Source organism: Solenopsis invicta, chromosome 8, assembly GCF_016802725.1.
Source record: "Solenopsis invicta isolate M01_SB chromosome 8, UNIL_Sinv_3.0, whole genome shotgun sequence".
NCBI classification, from domain to species: domain Eukaryota; kingdom Metazoa; phylum Arthropoda; class Insecta; order Hymenoptera; family Formicidae; genus Solenopsis; species Solenopsis invicta.
In genome coordinates this window covers 20,589,596-20,605,165 of record NC_052671.1, presented here as the reverse complement: position 1 = coordinate 20,605,165, position 15,570 = coordinate 20,589,596, and the positions used below count along the sequence as shown (strand labels likewise).

The window sequence follows — 15,570 nt, the reverse complement described above, 5'->3', positions numbered from 1 at the left end:
TCTGTATTCACTGTTTCACATATAACATTTTAATTTACTAATTACAATTACGTACTATTTTATAAATTTTTGAAACGCATCGGCGCCGGCGGGATTCGAACCTAAGATTTTCGGAACGATAACTAGTATCTTAACACTGAGCTAAACGTACACTTGTGAGATTGTTAATAAAAAGTTATATTTGAAGTAAAGCTGAATAAATTTGAACAAGAAAAAACTGGCGTCTTGGGTATCGCGCGAACACTCTTATTAACCTTTTGTTTATTTAGCCTTAGATATTTTTAATATAAATTATATAAATAATTAAAACTTGTTTCTGCCCATGGCCAAATCAGTCAAAAAACAACAATTAGAAATAGTATCGAAGCATGAAAAAACATTAATGACGTAAAAAGCCCGTTGCCAAAGTTAATTTTGCAATTAGTTGTTATAAACAAATTGTCAAAACTGACTGTAGAGGAGAACTGATTGCGCCAATCGATTCACCGAGAAAAATTGCTAAAAAAACATATATGACGCTTTTTTAATTGTCATAGTTGTTATAATTGTTATAAACAAATTAGTTGCATAATTGTTTTGATAAAGAGATAATGATCAAATTCCGTACAGAGAGCGCATGATATACGTAATATAACATTTTATCCTTGTTTAACTTCTAATGATCAACAAGGATAACGTCATGCGCATTATATGCTTTACGGAATCTATCTGACTTCTATGATAAAAGTAAAATTTCATGAAGCTATAGAAATTTTATGGACTTCTAATGGACGTCCATCTGACTTCCATGATGAAAGTAAAATCCTATGAAGCTATAGAGGTTTAATGGACTTCTAATCGACGTCCATCTGACTTCTATGATGGAAATAAAATCCCATGGAGCTATGGAGGTAGGATGGATGTCTAATGGAGATCTATCTGACTTCCATGATAGAAGTAAAATCCCATGGAGCTATGGAGGTTGGATGGATGTCTAATGGAGATCTATCTGACTTCCATGATGGAACTAAAATCCCATGGAGCTATGGAGGTTGAATGCATGTCTAATGGAGATCTATCTGACTTCCATAATGGAAGTAAAATCCCATGGAGCTATGGAGGTTTCATGGACTTCTAATAGACGTCCATCTGACTTCCACCATGGAGATAGACGTCCCATGGAGGTATGGAAGGGCGATGGACATCCACTGGAGGTCAATTTCTATGTGGGATACTAATGACAAATGTAATAAAATACATTTTATGTAATAAAAGACGCGTTTTTCATAAGGAAAAAATCTCATATTCCTTAACCAAAGTACTAACAGCACTAAATTTCTTATCATATTTTGTATTAATACCGTAGATACCTTTCTGTAGAAAAAGAAAAACTTGTTCACATTCTTTAGGATATTCAGCATGCAAACTGTGAATACATTTGAAAGCTATATCTATAGCTTTTAATGGTGTTTCCACTTCGTAGCGTATTGTATCAACAATGACAAAGCTACGCCTTTTGTCAGTTTCCGATGAGCCTATAATGACAGCTTGTGGTTGCAATGTCAATTTGAAAATATTTAACTTCTCTCTTCTTTCTTGGATTTTAGTGTTTAAATCGCCATATGTCTAAGAAACAAAATTTAAAAAATTTATTATAATATGTATAAAATTGAACAAATAATGTTAAATAATAATTATATAATATTATATAACATTTCTATAAAATATAATTTGGGAATAATTTCTATTTACTGCGCTGGACTCTTCTTATTTTTTTATATATAACTTTTTTTATATAAAATATTAAAAATAAGTAAATATATTAAAATATTATTATTAAATGTCAAAAAATTATGTGGGTGCGAAATCTATAAATAACTAATTAAATCTTTAATACTGTAAAAATTACAATAAAGTTTTCATACCTCCATTTCCCATAAAAATGCTTCTCGTCTTTCACATAACGATGGTCGCCAATTACAACCTCTTCCTTTTCCAACAACTGCGGTATATATCGGAAAGAGAGAAGGTAGTCGCAGCAAAAGCTGTATTGTTTTTTTTTCTATAAAAAGCAATAATTTTAGAAATTAATTAGATTAAAAATTTATTAAATATTGTGAAGAAAATATGAAAAATATTTGTATTAGATTATTATTCAATTAAAAAGGATATTTTTCACAATTGCTACAATTGTGTGTATGACGTGAATGTATAGTAATAAAAAAATAAGGTATATAAATACAATAATAGAAATAGTAAAGGATTAAGTTTATTATAATAAATTTTAGCGCACGCGTATTTGTCATACCTGGATTTGAAGCTGCTTTGAATTTAGGTTCTATTTTAGTTAATTTTTTTTCTATGAAACATGATAATTTAGCCCATTCCGCATATAGTTTCATATGTGCATCAGGATATAATTCCTCAAAATCCTTTTCCACTAAAATAAAAAGAATTAGGTTGACATGATTAATCAAATAAAATTATTGCTTAAAAAAACAATGAATAATTTGTGATAATAAATATTAAATAATACTTAAAACTTGTACAAAATTTTAACACAAAAAATTATAATATGAAATAAATATCAATTAATGAAAAAACCTAAAGATAATTATTTTTATACTCTTACTAAAGTATATCCCTGAGATGCTTCTAAAGCAGAATAAAGTCTAATGTAGTCTTGGATACTTTGATTATCGGATCGTAAAGATTTTAGTCTTATTTTTGATGTTTTCTCCCATAATTGAGTTACTTTAATCCACGGTGTATCATTGTTTTGCAACCACAAAATATATTGCTCATAATCCGTGTCACCTACAAATAAAAGCAAATATGAATTGTTTAAAATGTTTTTAAATCATGTTTGAACATTATTTAAGAAACATGCCTTCAAAACAATCGTCTGTTTCTTCTCTTTCTTGCTCCTTTTTTATTTGCACAGTAATAGCTCCAGATTTGATTAAGTTTCTTCGTATAGTTTGAAATTTGATCAAAATTTTACCTCTTCCAACACTTTTACCTTTTTTATTTTTTTCTCTAAGTATCCAAGTATCCTATAACAAAATAAAAATAATTTTATTTAAATATTTAAATATAAACATTTAAATATAATTCATAAAAAGAAATATAAATTATTTCTTTAAACAATAGAATTTTGTATTATTGTACATTTAAAATGACTAACCTTTTCTTCTTTAGGAAATAAATTAATTATTTTTTCAGCAATAAACTCTGCACGTTCAGAAGTAACTCTATAATAATACAAAAAAGGAGTATTTTTTATACATTTTTAAAAATATATGTAATTAATCTTATAATAATAGTAAGAAAATATTATAATAACCGAGCATTTAAATTATCCTTTAATTCATGATGCACAATAATATCAGCCAAAATGTTTCGATGCTTTTCATCTAATTCCCCTTGGAATTGATATGCAGATAAAACGGAGTGACCTTTCACTGAATTTTTTAAAATACGTTCTAAATCCTAAAATTAATTAATTATATTTAATTCTATTTTACATTACAATAATTTTTACAAATAATTAATATAAAAACTCTTAGAATATATACATACATAATTATTATCAGTTGAACAATCAGTTCTTTTTGTTTCTTCTTTAAATATTGAAATTTTATTTTCTAATTTATTGGCTTGTAATTCGTCCGAATTTGTATATTCTTGGCTTTTAAAAAAACTGAGTTTTTGTTTTTTTTGGGGTGTTTCTCCAATTTCATTAAATGTTAGCCCTTTATCTACAAAAAAAATTTGAATTAATAATTTAAATACATATCTACATCTACGCACATATACATATAAGATATATTTTTTTAAATTGCACTTTATAAGTAATCAACATATTAGGTATTTGAAATTATTATTAATGTATACTTATATGTGTGTGTGTGTGTGTGTGTGTGTGTGTGTGTGTGTGTGTGTGGGTGTGACTTGAATTGTGAATATGATATTATAATTATTCTATTACTTAGTTTATTTTGCTAAGTTATAATATAACTTACAAGCAAAATTAACTCAGTAAATGTATTGAAATATTAATTATAATGTGATATTACAATTCGAGTTAAATTATAATAATTATTATTTAATTTTTACCTTCATTTTCCTTTTCGTCTTCTACAAGTAATATTTTTACTTCTTTGTCAGAAAAGATCCAATCATTATCACTTGCTATCGGAGAAGCAATTAATGCATCTGCAGTGTTACTGTCGACTATATTAACAATATTTTCAACTTTAGAATTATGTATCACATTGTTTGTAACATTTTTATTTGTGTCAATTACGAGTTGCTCATCTTGTGTTTCCTTAAAATTATAAATTTATTAAAATTAAGAAAACATTCTATATAATATTTAAAAATATTAAGAAGTAAATTTATATTTATAATTTCCCCATTTTCTTACTTTTGTTTTTTTAATCAAAAAATTTTTCAATTTTTCCCGGAAAATAATTTGTGTACCAATTTTTGGTATTAATCTTTTAATATCTTTATTATTTAAATATTGAAGAATATCTATTGTGATTTCATTCCCTGCACAGATTTTTAATAAATTGTTATTGAAGATTAAAAATATATTAAACATTGAAGCATAAATAAAATAAATAGTAAATATCATCCTCCTCATAACCATAAATGTGCAAATTTTTTTATGCTTCTTGATTTAATATTTTTAGAGCTTTTATAGTTAAAACTACAATACTTTAGATCTTAGGTGGTATCCTAGACTCAAAAGCTCTGTACATACAAAATAAAGTAACAGGAAAGAAATTTTTTAAAGAAAAACGAGATTGAAGAAAATGGCAAATTCATTGTTTTGTTATAAGGGGATCGATATAATAAAAATAGATTATAACCTAACCTATACAGGGTGATTCAGAATAACCCGTTGTCTTTCAAGGGACGTATTCCTGATCGAATTCTAAGACGATTTTTCCTTTGCCAAAAATTTGTCGGACGCTTAGATTTTGAAATATCAGCCGATTAAGTTAGCGTATCACGGGTCGAATACAGATGGTACGCAGGGGCGGCGCACTCACCGTTACGCGCGGGTGTGTCGTGAGGTGCCTGCTGCGCTCAGCTGATACAACACACAAGTCTTTCTTCCCTCACACACACACACACACACACACACACACACACACACACACACACACACACACTCTCTCTCTCTCTCTCTCTCTCTCTCTCTCTCTCTCTCTCTCTCTCTCTCTGTCACATCACAATGCTTTAACTGAAAAATATAATTAATTTTCTTCTTAATTTTAATGATTTTAATAAGAGAAGTGCCACGAAATTCTTTGTACAGTCAAAGAATCGAACAAAGAATTGCACAAAATCTACAAAAGTATTTACATCTCAAGTTTTTAGAAACAGCAGTACTTTTTTTGTCACAGGAAGAGAGGGGGGGGGAAAGAGAGAGAGAGAGAGAGAGAGAGAGAGAGAGAGAGAGAGAGAGAGCGCGTGCTTGCATAAACAAGTTTGGACATGCATTTACTTACGTATTATTCTGTCAGCGATCAATTAGTTGTCTCCACGATGAGACAGACCAAAGTTTCCTTGATCCTCTCGTAAATTATCACTTTAGTATCGTAATGCACAATTCATAATACACATTCACTTCATCGATAAAACTTGAGTAACTTATTAACGAACACTTCGAGTAACGATCACTGCAAATAAGTATTAGTCATTCGGCGTGCGAAAATATGTAGCTCGAAAAAACTCGTGTTTACGCGCGACGAACAGACAACACGTGTTTACTCGACAACAGGAAAGAGCCGACTGATTTTATGGGTTACGTTATGATCGAATATGAATGCGTGATTGGTCGAACAGAAGTTAGAACGCGACAATTTAAAACTTGAGTAACTAATTAACGAAGTTATTAGTTAATTATATTTAAAGTTATATTTAAAGTAATGATTAATACTGTTTTTAATAATAAAATTTATTGAAAAATATTTTTCTATTTATTTTATTAAAATTATTTTTTTTATATCAAGAGATTCTACACTGAGAAAAAAAGTTATTGAATTTTAATAAATATTTGTTTGAATACTTGCAATGACATAATTTATAAATTTTTTAAATAAATATTTCTTTAATACAAGAATCACTAATGTAATTTAACTATCATTTTTTTACTGAATAAATATTTATTTAGATTTAATAAATTGTGTCATTGCAAGTATTCAAATAAATTTTTTTCTCAGTGTAATAATTTGTTAAAACCAAAAGATAGTTCCTCGAAATAAATTATTTGGTTGCCCTGAAAAGGGCAGATTAATTCTCTTCGAAGAGTTTTCTTCATAACAAGTGCTCAAAGTGACCACCGTCCATCGTGATGCAGGCTCTCATGCGTCTTAACAGATTTTCTTGCATCCTTTCCAAAACATCTTCTTCAATATTCCAAATTGCATGATGGAGTTTGTTGTTTAACTCTTCTACGTTTTCAGGAAGCTTCCTGTAAATGATTTCTTTGCAATGTCCCCATAAAAAGAAATCTAATGGATTAAGATCCGGAGATCTAGCGGGCCAGCGTATTGGTCCATAACGACCCATCCATCTGTCAGGAAATTGCTCGTTTAAAAAATTTGTGACCACTCGGGCATTATGTGGTCCGGCACCATCTTGCTGGAATATTATTTTGTTTCTGTCTGCTAATGGCACATCTTCCAAAAAATCGGGAAGATTTTCCGATAAAAATTCGACGTACGATACGCCATTTAAGATGTCCGGAAGAATTACCGGACCTAATATCGTGGTGCCGAAGATTCCGGCCCAAACATTAAATTTCCATCTAACTTGAAAATTCCTGAGTCGAGTAACGTGAGGATTTTCGTCATTCCATGCGTGCATGTTGTGACAATTGAAAATTCCATCTCGAGTGAACAGCGATTCATCGCTGAATATCACTCGAGAAGGAAGTTCCGGATCATCCTCTACTCTCCTCAGGAAATTTTCGCAAAATGCTCTTCTTCGAGGATAGTCTTCCTCTCGCAAATCTTGCACGCTAGTATAGTGATAAGCGTGAAGTTTTTCGTCTTTTAATATTCGCTGAACTGTGGAGTAAGACAATCCGTGTTCGCGAGCAATAACCCGAATACTAGTTTCAGGTTGCTGTTCGACATCACGAAGAACTGTCTCCACATTTTGCAAATTTAAGACGAAAAACTTCACGCTTATCACTATACTAGCGTGCAAGATTTGCGAGAGGAAGACTATCCTCGAAGAAGAGCATTTTGCGAAAATTTCCTGAGGAGAGTAGAGGATGATCCGGAATTTCCTTCTCGAGTGATATTCAGCGATGAGTCGCTGTTCACTCAAGATGGAATTTTCAATTGTCACAACATGCACGCATGGAATAACGAAAATCCTCACGTTACTCGACTCAGGAATTTTCAAGTTAGATGGAAATTTAATGTTTGGGCCGGAATCTTCGGCACCACGATATTAGGTCCGGTAATTCTTCCGGACATCTTAAATGGCGTATCGTACGTCGAATTTTTATCGGAAAATCTTCCCGATTTTTTGGAAGATGTGCCATTAGCAGACAGAAACAAAATAATATTCCAGCAAGATGGTGCCGGACCACATAATGCCCGAGTGGTCACAAATTTTTTAAACGAGCAATTTCCTGACAGATGGATGGGTCGTTATGGACCAATACGCTGGCCCGCTAGATCTCCGGATCTTAATCCATTAGATTTCTTTTTATGGGGACATTGCAAAGAAATCATTTACAGGAAGCTTCCTGAAAACGTAGAAGAGTTAAACAACAAACTCCATCATAGCAATTTGGAATATTGAAGAAGATGTTTTGGAAAGGATGCAAGAAAATCTGTTAAGACGCATGAGAGCCTGCATCACGATGGACGGTGATCACTTTGAGCACTTGTTATGAAGAAAACTCTTCGAAGAGAATTAATCTGCCCTTTTCAGGGCAACCAAATAATTTATTTCGAGGAACTATCTTTTGGTTTTAACAAATTATTACACTGAGAAAAAAATTTATTTGAATACTTGCAATGACACAATTTATTAAATCTAAATAAATATTTATTCAGTAAAAAAATGATAGTTAAATTACATTAGTGATTCTTGTATTAAAGAAATATTTAATTAAAAAATTTATAAATTATGTCATTGCAAGTATTCAAACAAATATTTATTAAAATTCAATAACTTTTTTTCTCAGTGTAGAATCTCTTGATATAAAAAAATAATTTTAATAAAATAAATAGAAAAATATTTTTCAATAAATTTTATTATTAAAAACAGTATTAATCATTACTTTAAATATAACTTTAAATATAATTAACTAATAACTTCGTTAATTAGTTACTCAAGTTTTAAATTGCCGCGTTCTAACTTCTGTTCGACCAATCACGCATTCATATTCGATCATAACGTAACCCATAAAATCAGTCGGCTCTTTCCTGTTGTCGAGTAAACACGTGTTGTCTGTTCGTCGCGCGTAAACACGAGTTTTATCGAGCTACATATTTTCGCACGCCGAATGACTAATACTTATTTGCAGTGATCGTTACTCGAAGTGTTCGTTAATTAGTTACTCAAGTTTTATCGATCAAGTGAATGTGTATTATGAATTATGCATTACGATACTAAAGTGATAATTTACGAGAGGATCAACGAAACTTTGGTCTGTCTCATCGTGGAGACAACTAATTGATCGCTGACAGAATAATACGTAAGTAAATGCATGCCCAAACTTGTTTATGCAAGCACGCGCTCTCTCTCTCTCTCTCTCTCTCTCTCTCCCTCTCTTTCTTCCCCCCTCCTCTCTTTCTGTGACAAAAAAAGTACTACTGTTTCTAAAAACTTGAGATGTAAATACTTTTGTAGATTTTGTGCAATTCTTTGTTCGATTCTTCGACTGTACAAAGAATTTCCTGGCACTTCTCTTATTAAAATCATTAAAATTAAGAAGAAAATTAATTACATTTTTCAGTTAAAGCATTGTGATGTGACAGAGAGAGAGAGAGAGAGAGAGAGAGAGAGAGAGTGTGTGTGTGTGTGTGTGTGTGTGTGTGTGTGTGTGTGTGTGTGTGTGTGTGTGTGTGTGTGAGAGGGAAGGAAGACTTGTGTGTTGTATCAGCTGAGCGCAGCAGGCACCTCACGACACACCCGCGCGTAACGGTGAGTGCGCCGCCCCTGCGTACCATCTGTATTCGACCCGTGATACGCTAACTTAATCGGCTGATATTTCAAAATCTAAGCGTCCGACAAATTTTTGGCAAAGAAAAAATCGTCTTAGAATTCGATCAGGAATATGTCCCTTGAAAGACAACGTGTTATTCTGAATCACCCTGTATAACCTAACTAGTAACTTACTTACTTTCGAATTCTTTGATTATTTCAGGAAGACACCATTGTTCCAGGAGATCTCGTAATATTTTACACATATTTTACAAATATCACGAAAAATACTGCACGTAAAATACACAATTTTCACATTAACTAGGACAAGAAAGGACGAAATGCACGTATCGTGTATGTTTGAGCACTATTTTCTGTACGGTATGTCTTGGTATGTTCTATCGTTAACCTTACAGCACAAATAATAAACGCGTGATGGCCATGATGCTACAGAGATGCGACAACAGTGAAAGGCGTGGTGCGAAAGGATAACAACTTCTGAGTTGACTATCGCGTCGCCTATGAATTGACTATCGCGTCGCCTATGAATTGACTATCGCGTCGCCTTTGCCACGCAATAGCATTGTCGCGTCTTATGTATTTATATCAAAACTGAATTAAGTTTATGAACATGCTGAAAAATGCTATCAGATATAATTTCTTTGCTAAACCAACAAATCTATTTAGTTATAAATACAAAATTTATGTAGCAAATTATAGCTTTGCTGACGCAACAAATCCATTTTTTTCCGTGAAGGCATCGTGTCTGAACAAGGCATCGTGTCTGAAGAAGACATATATACTTGTCATAAATACGAGTATGTAAAAAATATTGTCCTGCGCAAGACCTCAAGTTTGCACAAGACATCGTGTCTAAATAAGACATCGTGTCTGCACAAGACTTCGTGTCTGCACAAGACTTTGTGTCTGCACAAGACTTCGTGTCTGAACAAGACAATTTGCGCTGGTTACAAAAACAAGTTTTAAAAAATACGCAATATGATAACACATGTTCAATTATTTTTTTATATTATGTTTTAGTGGAATAGGCCTATGGGGGAAACCACTTAAAAAAAAACGCATCTTCAATAGTACCTCATGGGTGATGTGGAAAACTATCGTATTGTAAATATATATATATAGGGAAAAATATATATATATATATATTTTTTTTTTACATTTATTTATATCCTTTTATACGTAAGATGTATTTTTCTATATTATTATATGTTCTTGCATAAACAATTTTTTACCTAGTCTATTTTATTTTATTTATTTTATATCATAATATGTTTACTTATTAAACTTATATTTAATATTAAAAATGATATTTATTTAATATATTAGCTTTATTAATATATTTAATTAATTGATATGTTTAATACATTTGCTTCCTTAAATATATTTATTTTATTTTATAGATATTAAATTTGTTGTGTCGATAGGTGAGTGAGTAACCGCATTTTACTACATTAAAATATTTCTCATATAAAATATTTTAATGTAGTAAAATGCGGTTACCCGCCTATCGACAGCGAGACTCGCTAAGCGAGTCGATTAATCGAGACTAGCCGGAACGCCGAGCGCGAACGGCGCACAGTGGAGCGAAACATATGCATTGTCGGACATAACGGTGGAAGTCTTAGTTTTATTGTTTTATATGTCTGATTTATTTGTATAGTATTTAAATTTAAAGTTTTGATATAATATAATATTTTTGTTTTCTAATGTAATAGAAAATACATTATACGTATACATGAAAAATAATCGGCGATTGTCTAATAAGCATAATTACGAAATACTTTCCTGTATTTGGCATTACCTGAAACAAATGACAAGGACGTAGCAGGAATTTTTTTTTTTTTTTTTTTGTACGATGAGGGAAATGCTCATGGCACGACAGGCTGGCTAGACCTGACAGTGTTGGACTCGAGTCAGGACGGTGCTAACCCGGCCACGTAATTTCAGCGGCCAGGCTCGCCCTAACCCGCCTACCAACTAAAAACCTCACCGAGCCACCTCGCCCCAGATCGAAGGAAGGCCCCGGCCAGCAGTACGCTATTTCATCAGTAGCCTTCCCCCGGGGGTCGGAGAGTAAGCCCCCCGACGCGCCAGTTCGTCAGGTTGGGAGAGGACGTGCCAGGGCGGCGGCCGAGATACGTCAGCCGCCGCCTTGTCCACCCCGGGGTAGCGCCGTAAAAACCACCGCACGCTCCCCCGCGCTCCTTTAGGGCAGGAGGCGAGCGCCGAACTTACTTGTTCCGCGCCAACCCCCTACCCAAGGTCCAGTGGTCCCGAGGGGGGACCGACCGGGCCTACCTCCTATCCTCGCGCGGCTGGCGCGCCGGATGAGCGGAGACCCCTACTCATCGGGCGGCCCAACAGCCAGGGTCCTCGTCTCCTGAGCATCCCCGAGCGCAGGGGCAGCCGGAAACGAGGCCCAGGATCGCGTGATGACCCCCCCCCTGGGGAGTCACCTCGCGGCCCTATCTCCGAGGATAGGCGACCCCGGGGGAGAGGGCGTCAACGACCTCTCCTCCCGGGGTCTCAACGCCTTTCTGAGAGGCGTGCTTGAGTCTCGTCACACTCGCTTCTCCCGTTGCGGGAGAGGGAGAGGCTCGAGCACCACCTTCGCCTGGGGGAGGTGCGCGGCACTCGGACTGTCGAGTGCCTCGCACCTCTTTTTAGTCGGCGGACTCGTCCGGAGCCCTGATGCTCCGGACGACTCCGACGATATCACTATCACTCCCGCGGTGAAGGCCTCATCGGCTGAGGCCTCCGCCACGGGAGGGGTCTCCTCCATTTCGACATCGGCCACCGGCCCCTCCGCCATGCCACCATCCACGGCCTGAGCGCCGGGCGGGGTGGGAGGCAGAGGGGTCAGCCGCCGATCTTCCTCGGAGTCTCCGCCCTCCTCCCGCTGCGGGGGAAGGGGAGCCCTCTTCCCCGGTCGTAGAGCCGGGGGAACCCTGGCGCATTTTTCACCGCCTGGGCGGTGATTGGGCGCCTTACCCTTGGAGGCACACTCCGGGCAGAACGGCCTACTCGCGCATTCTGCCTGGGTGTGCCCCTCACCCCCACAATTGAAGCAGCACTGGGCCCTGTCGACACCGCCAGGACACCGGTGCTGCGTGTGCCCCTGAGCTAGGCAGCGGAAGCATCGCTGCGGAGGGGCCTTGAGCACCTCCACGCGAGCCGCTACCCAGCCCAGGATCAGACTCCCCGCTCGAGCGAGCCTCGCAGCGGCGGCGACCGGGCACTGCACTATGACAGAGCCCAGCCCCCGCCGACTGCGCACCACTCGGCCCACCCTGAGGTCCGCCACGAAGCACTCCCCGGAGTCGGCGACCGCCGTGGCCACCTCCTCCGGGGTCACTGAGTCATCGAACCCGGAAATGCGGATCCCCACCCTCCGTAGAGGGCATGAGATCCGCACGTCCGGGCCCCCCGCGACGCGCCTCATCTCTGAGGCCAGCCTTTCCGCGGCTGGCCTACTATCTTCGCCGGGGATCTCCAGGAGGAGACCCCCGGTCTGGGCTCGGCGGACTCGTAGCCCCTTTCCACCCTGTGGCAGCACGTCCCCGAGGACAATTGCCTCGCGGGCCCGCCGCATCACTCCTGCGTAGGAGGCGTCGTCCCCAGTCACCGTCACCAGAATCGCCGATGACTTGGGGACGCGCCTCCCAATCTTCTTCGCCGCGAGCGTTTGGCTTCGCGGCGGACCTCCATTCTGTCCCTCTTTCTTCTTCTTTTTGCTCGGCCCGGCCGCCGGGGGGGCGGCAGATGCCACTACCCTCGATGGCCGACCCGAGGCTGTGCCGAAACCTGGGGGGAACCCCCCCCAGCCACTCTCCACAGGCCGAGTGGGGGGGGCTTTACGGCCCCCTTTGTCCACCCTCCTCCTCTTCCGGGTGCCGACGACCTCGACCCAGCTCCGATCGCTCGCAGGCGTATCGGGGCCGGGCGCTGCCGCCGGCACTGTGGGGGGCGCGGGAGGCTCCGGCGGAGCTCCCGTACTCCCCTTTCCCCCGTCCCCTTCTTCTTCTTTTTGCCGCTCCTGGCGTCGGTGGGGACGGCGGCCGGGACAGCCCCCGTCTCCACCCGCGCCAGGCGCCTCTCCAGGCCCTCCACCGTCGCCGTCAGCCGCTCCAACGTCCCCAGCACTCGCTCCTCGAAAGGAGAAGAGCCGGGGGCAGAAGCGACCGCCGGGGGCGGCGGAGGGGAAGGAGACCTTCTCCTCGATCGTCTGCGGGGCAGCCGCAGACGAGGAGGGGCCACTCTGGAGCATGAGGGCCCTCTTAGCGACCCCCAGCTGGCCCCTCAGCTCGGCGACCTCGGCCCGGAGGGAGCGAACCTCCTCCTCCCGGGCCGCGGTCGTCACTTCTTCTTGCCCATCCTCTCGCCCGAGACGGCCCATGGCGCGGTACGCCAGCGTCATGAGCGCCTCCCGGGCGAGATGGGTGTTTAGTTTTATACGCCCCGACAGGTTGCCCGACAGTGGGCAACCCGTCGAGGCCTTATTACGCGCCCCCTCAACTTCCCGGAGCCAACCATCGGCCAGACCGGCCAGGTCCGTGGTTGTGCTCCGAGAGATCACCCCCAGTTGCCGGTCGACATACCGGCGTTGATCCGGCGTAAACAGGGTCGGGGGGATCCTGATGCGCTGCCGAGGCCGCGCATCGTTCTCCCCCGTTCCCTCTCCCTCCGACTCAGAGCTCCGGATGACGTTAGCTCTGAGTCGGCGGGCCCTAAATCGCTCCAAGGGAACCCCATGGAGCCGGTCCTCTGCGTCCGCCCCGTCGGACAATGGGGAGGGGGACCTGAAGGGTCCACTCCCGTCCAAACGGGGTCGGCCACGGGCGCGCCTACTTCTAACGTGAGCCGGAAGGTCGGTCCCGTCCCCCGGAACATCCGGGACACGGACACGGCCCTCCGACTCCTCCAAATCGATGACCGGCTCCAGGGGGTTCCCGGCCATCGGCTCCTCCTCCTCCTCTCGCCGATCCACGTCCATGGGCTCAGCATCGAGCCGAGAAAGCCCCTGCCGCCTCCTTCGAGGCGGGTCAGCGAGGTCTTCCTCGTCCGAAGCCCCCCCACGGACGCGGATCGGCGTCGATCCCTCCCTTACGCTTGGTGGTGGCGCGAATGACCACCAAATCAAAAAATCGGGTCCACGTGCGACCCGATGGCGCTAGAATCCTGCCGACCGCCGCCCGTCTTGCGACGACCGTCGGCCAGCAGGATCGAATCCTCCCCCGCGGACTCGGTCAGGGCTCCGGCCCAGCGAGCCCTCTCCTTTGGCGTCAATTCATTGAGGGAGGCATATCCCTCCCCCTTACTCACTGAGGAGGAAGAGGACCCCCCCGTGTATTCCCCCCCTCCCATTCGGAGTCCTCCCCCTCGGACAGCTCTCCTTCGAGCTGCTCGAGGGCGAGGAACCGATCTATTGCGCCACGGGCCTCGGGCCCGAGGCGCTCCCGCATCTGCAGGAGCGTCACCCTGCGCGACCTCCACGGCTCATTCAAACAAGCACGATCATTCATCTCCACAGTAGCCCGTTCGTCGGCGGAGCCTGTGGGCACCCCGCGCGACAGCCCGTCGGTTGATATCGACAAGGGGGCACCCGGGACACTAGTCCCCCCTTGCCTGCCCTGGGGTATCCGACCCCCCCTGCGCGGTAAGTTACCTTTGTCTTTGTCCATATATACCATAATTGGGGTATTGTTTCGCGAGGGGAACCCCACCCTCGCCCCGAGGGGTACTACGGGTCAGCGTTCGGGGACCACCGACCCGAGGCGAACCTAATGGACAATACAAAACATCACACGCGCCGACCAGGGGAGAACAAAAACAAAACCAGAGTGCACGCGGTTAAGCGTACATCCGGGATGACCCACGATCGACGCGTATCAGACAATGGACTGCGGCGGGCAGACGGGACCCCCGACGGGACTCCCGGCAGGCACCCACAGCGATCCCCCGACCAGAGGCCTCGGCAAGAGCTAACACCCCCCACGGCGATGCCCCCGCGCTAACGAGGAACATCCCCGAGAGGAAGCGCCAGTCTCACCGGTGTACGGGCTGATCCTAGACCCGAGGGCCCGGTGCCGATGCGCCCGGGCTAGCCGGAGACATCGACAACCAGCGGGTCAACGCGCGGGATTTAACCATCGACCGGAAGATCGCCCCAGGATTCCGCAAGGAGAAGGCGACCCGACCCCCCGCCGCGACGAACACCGTACATTAAACACAGTACACACCACCATGGCGTCTGAGGCGCGAAGACACGACACTCAGACGCCGCCTCCTTGATTTTTTATAGAGGTTGACTCCTCGCGACCCGGGCGGTGAAGCCAAGGTCCCCGGTCCATCCCGCACGTAATTTCAGCGCGTGATGGGTTACGG

General features: G+C 41.5%; 2 protein-coding genes across 2 annotated transcripts; both read right to left on the bottom strand.

Annotated features, from left to right (window-relative positions):
* Nucleotides 1–1,263: 1,263 nt before the first annotated feature.
* Nucleotides 1,264–2,418, bottom strand: LOC120358567. The gene is made up of 3 exons (XM_039453154.1): nt 2,288–2,418; nt 1,905–2,041; nt 1,264–1,605 (listed from the first exon to the last, which is right to left on the bottom strand). Exons 1-3 carry the CDS (start codon nt 2,379–2,381, stop codon nt 1,264–1,266), a joined length of 573 nt encoding a protein of 190 aa, XP_039309088.1. The 5' UTR covers nt 2,382–2,418.
* A 171-nt stretch (nt 2,419–2,589) lies between these two features.
* Nucleotides 2,590–7,157, bottom strand: LOC120358566. The gene is made up of 8 exons (XM_039453153.1): nt 7,105–7,157; nt 6,454–7,018; nt 4,099–4,309; nt 3,562–3,740; nt 3,326–3,471; nt 3,167–3,233; nt 2,870–3,035; nt 2,590–2,796 (listed from the first exon to the last, which is right to left on the bottom strand). The coding sequence occupies exons 1-8, from the start codon at nt 7,155–7,157 to the stop codon at nt 2,600–2,602; spliced, it is 1,584 nt and encodes a 527-aa protein (XP_039309087.1). The 3' UTR covers nt 2,590–2,599.
* Nucleotides 7,158–15,570: the final 8,413 nt, after the last annotated feature.